This window comes from Polistes fuscatus, unplaced genomic scaffold (genome assembly GCF_010416935.1).
Source record: "Polistes fuscatus isolate 324 unplaced genomic scaffold, CU_Pfus_HIC Scaffold26, whole genome shotgun sequence".
In the NCBI taxonomy this organism is placed as follows: domain Eukaryota; kingdom Metazoa; phylum Arthropoda; class Insecta; order Hymenoptera; family Vespidae; genus Polistes; species Polistes fuscatus.
The window spans coordinates 381,248-387,772 of NW_025113103.1; the positions used below are offsets into that span (position 1 = coordinate 381,248).

Genomic DNA, 6,525 nt, shown 5'->3' on the forward strand with positions numbered 1-6,525 from the left:
CTGAAAAGTGCAAGTATTCCACGTGCCATTCCCGGGTCCTACCTACTTATAATTAAAGTTTCAAATTCGCCCCAAAAAATATATAGGAGAAGAATAAATAGATTAAAATTATACATTTAATTATACAAATAATTAACTTACACTATACTTTATTATAACTAAGTCCTCGTGTGGTCCTCGTGTGGGTGGGTCCTCCTCCTAATTAACCTGCAAAAAAAAACAAAGAGATAGAAAATAAAAAGAAAAGTAGGCCTGGAAACGAACCTGAAAAAGAAAAAGAAAAGATTATTTTAGTTTTACAAAGATGCCATGAATGATCCATGCTACCTGTAAAAACATGCAAGTGCATCAACAATTATAACTCAAGCTTCGTTCTCAGGATCATTCTGTAGATGTTCAGAGCAACAATGAACATTATCAACAATATGATTAAAATTGAAATAGACTTTATCTAGATGTAATAAAAAATATAGAATTATTAGTATTTATTTATTTATTATTTTATAAAATTGTTAACATAACTATTTAATTATTAAGACAAAATTGAATTTGCAAAAACATTTTTATCGGCGATGATTGGTCGATTATAAAATCTTTCAAAAGTCTTTGAATTTTCCGACCAACCAGCTAAATTTTTAATAATTTTTAAATCTGCCCCTTTTTTAAGGGCAGAAGAGGTAGACGCATGTCTTAAACTATGGGAAGAAAAATTATTACCAATACAACCTTGTAAGAAAGCTCGAATCCACCTACTCACAGTGTCTTTTGAAGCATTCTTATAAGGTTTAACAGTTGTTAGAAATAAATTATCTGGATTTTTAACCAGTAAAGAAGTTTTTTCTAAATAAAAATCTAAAGTTGATACAACACATAAATTTAAATTATTATGGTATTTTGGTAATAATAATAAAGGTTGTAAAGCACCTTGCTTAGAAGTTTTAATTTTATCCGGGATTTCAATTTCAAAATTATCATTAATTTTAATAATATTAGACCTTTTGATAAAAGCAATTGTTTGTACTCGGTGTGCAGTGACTAAAGCTAGTAAAACAGCTAATTTAGTTGTAAGTTGAGGTAGATCAAGCTCATTTAAAGGGCTTAAAGCTTCCAATTTTTTTAATATTGGGTCTAAACTATAGATTCGGTCATAACGAGGTTTAGCAGGCTTAAAATTATATGCACCTTTCAAAAGACGGGAAACCAAAGGGTTTTTCCCTATATTAATATCGCAGACAAGTGACAGGGCAGAACGAGCAGTGTTGAGAGTACTGTAATTAGCACCCTCATTAAATTTATGTGTTAAGAAACAAATAACATCATTTTCTTGAGGATGAAAAACATTAATATCTTTTGAGGAACAATAAGAAACCCAATCCTTAATTGGTTTGGAATATTGTCGTAGAGTAGAGCTTGCAATTGAATTAATAAGTAATTCAATAGCGTCATCATTCACACCTCGTTGCTTGAAAGCTTGCCGGATAATCGCGCAGCCATTAGAGACATTTTTTGAGCCAGAGGATGTTGAATCTTCCTACAAGGAGATCGAAGAAGATTAACATCTGGATGGAAAATAATTGGCTCTGAGTCTAATAATGATAGCCATAAAGGATACCATGGCTGACCACACCAATTGGGAACAACCAAAATTCCACAAGCCTGGTCCGTTTGAATTTTCTTTAAAGTTTTTAAAATTAAAGAAAAAGGAGGGAAAGCATAAAAGTAGTACTCGTTCCAGTCAACAGTAAAAGCGTCAATACAGAAAGCTAATGAATCTCGGTGCCAGGAGCAGTATTTCTCACATTTATTATTGGAATTGGAAGCAAAGAGATCAATTTCTGGTTGGTTGAATTTGTAAACAATGTTTTGAAAGGCAAAGGGAGATAATTCCCATTCTGTATCTATATTAACGATACGTGAAGCCTCGTCTGCCTCATTATCCTTGGAAGGAATATATGAAGCAAAAAGCCAGAGATTTCTTTGCTCACACCATTCCCAAATTTCGTAAGTAAGATCATTTAAGTATTCGTATTTTGTTCCACCCATTTTATTTATATATGCTATTGCAGTAGAATTATCAACGCGTAATAAAATTTCACAATCAAATAAATTAGATGCAAAAGTTTTTAAACCATTAAAAACAGCTAAAAGCTCTAAATAATTGATGTGAAAAGATTTTTCATCATTATTCCAGTGTCCAAATACTACTTGACCATCGCAAGTAGCTCCCCATCCAGTGGATGACGCATCAGAAAATATAGTTGTTGAAAATTTAGAACTTCTGATCGGATTATTTGAAATAAAAATATTATTTAACCACCAATTAAATTCAGGGGTTAAAGAAGAAGAGATTTTCATGACACAATCATAATTGTCGTTAGCTTTCAATAATTCGAGGTAACGTTGACGTTCGAATTTTTTAGAGTGAAGCCAACCGTAATTAATTGCTGGACAAGCTGCAGTTATATTACCCACTAATTGTGAAAATTCCCTGATTGAACAATAAGTAAGATTTTTAAATTTTAAAAATAAATCGTGAAGATTATTTCTTTTTTCCTTAGTTAATTCAATAGTCATTTGCTGTGAATTGAAAATGAAGCCAAGGAATTTACAAGATGTTGAGGGATCAAGATTACTCTTTTTTAAATTTAATATAAAACCCAAAGATTCTAAAAATTCTCGCGAAACCTTTATGTTTTGCGAACAGAGATATCTTGAAGTCCCAACAAGCCACCAGTCGTCTAAATAAACAACAGATAACCAACCTAAAAGACGTAAGTGACTAATTACAGGCTTCATAATTTTCGTAAATACCCATGGAGCAGTACTTAAGCCAAAGGGTAAACAAATAAATTCATAGAGATGACCTTGCCAATAAAATCTTAAAAATTTCCAAAAATCTTTATGGATTGGAATCATTAGATAAGCATCTTGTAAATCAAAACTAGCCATAAAACATCCTTTTGAAATAAGTTTAAGTACAGTACGAAAATCTTCCATTTTAAAATGGATTGTCTCTATAAATTTATTTAAATTTTTTAAATTAAGAATAAATCTCATTTTACCATTTTTTTTGGGAACGAGGAAGATACTAGACAAAAATTGTCCATCTTCCTTAACACACTCTTGTACAGCTCCTATGGATAAGAGATCATCAATAGCTTTCTGCATTTTAATATTGTCATCGTCAGAAAAATGATCATTTATAGGTATAAAAGACTGTGTCGGAATAGAAGTAAAAGGGATTTTATAACCTGATATTGACTCCAAAATAAATGGATCAGAGGTTATATTAGACCAGGCGTGTAAAAAATTTTTTAAACGACCGGCGATGACACTCACTTCTACTTCGTGGTCGATGGCGGATTCGGTTGAGCTGAATGAGACTGAGTCTGAGACCGAGCTCGTGAGCGGGTCGAAACTTGGTTCGTCTTGTTGGAAGCTGGTGCCGCAGGTTGGAAACGGTGGAAGCCCGCCTGACTGTGGTTCCCGCGTGTCGCAGACGGGCCTTTCCAATTTAAAAGATTTTTTGACGCAGGAAAACTTTTCTTTGGAGTTTTAATTGATAAACCAGTTTTTTCAACAGCAACAGAATTCTTGATGCGTTTACCAAGATCCTTACCAAAAAGGAAATCATCGGTGATTGAATCCTCGAGTACGGGTTTCCGCTTTTCATCAACGCAAGGATAAATCTGCGAGCGTCTTGACTTGCCAATTTGATAAAAGGATTCACACAACAAACTGCTGGAATCACAAAGAATCTGTAGCAAATCATTTTTATCAATGGGATCTATGTCATCATTGAATATCATGGAAATAGCTTGTCCCAAGCCAACGAGACTACGACCGCATAGATCTTGATTCGATGATAAATATTTATCTCGAGTTTTAGCCGTCTTGTGTAAGAGTGGGGTTAATTCAGGGTTAAGGATGGGAGGTGACAAGGAAAAATTTCCTTTGTTAGGATATTTTTCAATCAAGGAAGTTTTGACATCCTTTTCTAAGCCTGATGAAACAATATTATTCCAGCAAGCAGCCAGTTCGGAATGGATTTTGTAAGTCTTATCTTTCGAAAGACGTTTCTCCTTACCGAGCATCTTGAGTATGGAATTACTGAGGATGGGATCTTCAGAACCCTGCGTCTCAACAGACTCGTCTGACGCCTTAGAAACGGTTGGTGGGACGTTTTTAGTATCAGGATCAGAGAGATCAGACTGCTCTTGGTCGTCATCAATAGAGTCTGTAAGAGCAAAAAGAGCTAGGTTAAGAAAAGCGACCAGTAAATGATAAATTTACTGATGCAAAAGTGAAAGGAAGGATTACAAAATCCAACATCACTTAAATTTTTTCTTAACCCAGTCAAAAAGGTACAACAAAATCAATGAAGATTTGTTGCCCAAAAAATGTGTTAAAGAAAATAAATAATTACCCTCAGAAGAAGAGTCATTGCCAGAAAGGTCATTTGACCTTTTTTGAAGCTATTTCAATATCAATTAATGCTTGATATTTTTTTAACTTCTTTTGAAGTTCATCAAGAGATAAAACGTTTTCATTTTTACGTTTATTATTCATTTTTAAATTGATTAATTGATAAATTTTACAAGATTGATAAATACAGTAGTTTACTTCAAGCGCACAAAAAACGTAATGACTGATGAACAAGGCGTTGCTAAGATGACGATTTGCTTTTGTTTATTCTAAAATATGTGGTATGAATAGCGTACATGAACGGTACTACAGAGTGATCCTGAGAACGAAGCTTGAGTTATAATTTTTCTCACACCAACATAAAACGAGGAATGCATGTGAATAGAATTTAAGCAACATCGATGATTTTACTGAAAAGTAACACACTGTAGTATAATTGCAATATACACATACGGAGATTACAAATTATGAATATTTTCAATTTAATAATTTTGCAGTCTACTTAAAATATAGTACAATAAAAATAAATGAATATAATTGTAGGTTGATCCATGTTATCTGTAAAAAAAAGAAAATTGATTAAAAATAACTATAATACATGTGCAATGCTACGAGGAAACCAATAAACGGATTAAAATACTTCAAGTTCTTTCTGAAATAATTATCTTCTATTACCGTTTACCATCACTTAGTCTTTTTTTAGTCCACTTCCTCTTCCTCTTGCTCTTGCATCGTCTCCATGGTTTTTATTGCTAAAGAAAAATAGAGAAAAAATAAGACTTTCAAGATAGAACTTTCCGTGATTTTGTACTCTTCAATGGTATCTGTAAAAATAATTATGTCATACTCATTTACCATATTAACTCCAGTCCTCTTTTAATTCGTTTCTCCTTTCTCTTGGACGGAGTGTTGCATTGTCTCCATAATTCATTCTACCAACAAAATATTAAAAATAGGATCGTTTGGTGTGGGTGGAATTTTAGGTAAGGACATGATTCTATCTTTGGAAGTAAGATAGAATCAAGGCTCGCGTGGGCAGGGTCGCATCCCTGAAGTAGATTCCTTCTTAGCAAATGGCGCCCTTTGCGAAAAAAAATCTACCCGCTACCCATTGAATTACTTCTAAAAAAATAATAAAATTTTAATAACCACTTAATATTAAATTTTATTTAGCCGGTAACAATGATTGTAAAACAATCTAAGTAATCGGAGAATTTTATAATTATGTTTCAACCCAAGAATGCAACCAAGCCGAAGAAACATTAATCTAAAATCAGAAAAATAAATTCATATTAAATTTATTTTCTATTCAAAATACGTTAATAGAAGAGTATGTAACATTTAAAGTAATGCATGTATATGTTTAAGCAATTACATGTAATAGCAGAGAACGATACTTTGTTCTATACACCTTAAATAATTGTTAATTAAAATAAAAATGTATTGTAATCTAAAAAGGGGGATGCACCTTCTTCTGTACCTTCCTCTTCAAAATCTTCTGTTAGACTAATACATTAAAAATACAATACTGATACAATAAAAATTTTTTTATTGAATGTTGTTTACATGGCTTTCCGAAAGTTTCTTATGTATGTAACGAGAAAATTAATTGTAATGAATAGAAATTAAAATTATAACGTTCTAGTTTTAATATTCTTTTAATTGTTTAAACTAATGTACATTTTTTTAAACGATCCTGTGCAGTGGTGACTTTAGTGGGGGAAATTTTCATCGAAAAGAATAATAAATTAATACTGATTAATATTCAAAAATATGTTAATAAGTATGATATACCTATACTAGTACATATGTGTTTAAATAATCTGAAATATAAAGAGAATATATTAAAATTAAAATAATTGGTAATTAATCGATAAAAATGTCTATTGTTATTATAAAAGATCAGAGTATATGTTCTGCGATCCCTCCTCCTCGAAATCCAACGTTGATCTGAGTTATTGTCCTCTGTTAAAAAGTTCTTTTGGTGAAAGTTGTTTACTGGATCTTCCGAACGTTGAGCACGTGTATAAAAGAATAATAAGCCTATTTAATAAAATTTAAGATGAAAACGTTATGACTTTCGTATTTTTATCTATTTGA

General features: G+C 32.0%; 1 protein-coding gene across 1 annotated transcript; it reads right to left on the reverse strand.

The window, feature by feature from the left end:
- Positions 1 to 362: 362 nt before the first annotated feature.
- LOC122518675 lies at positions 363 to 3,809 on the reverse strand. Its single transcript, XM_043637706.1, has 7 exons — positions 3,608 to 3,809; positions 3,063 to 3,545; positions 2,610 to 3,014; positions 1,454 to 2,471; positions 1,022 to 1,409; positions 625 to 928; positions 363 to 451 (listed from the first exon to the last, which is right to left on the reverse strand). The coding sequence occupies exons 1-7, from the start codon at positions 3,807 to 3,809 to the stop codon at positions 363 to 365; spliced, it is 2,889 nt and encodes a 962-aa protein (XP_043493641.1).
- Between the last annotated feature and the right edge of the window lie 2,716 nt (positions 3,810 to 6,525).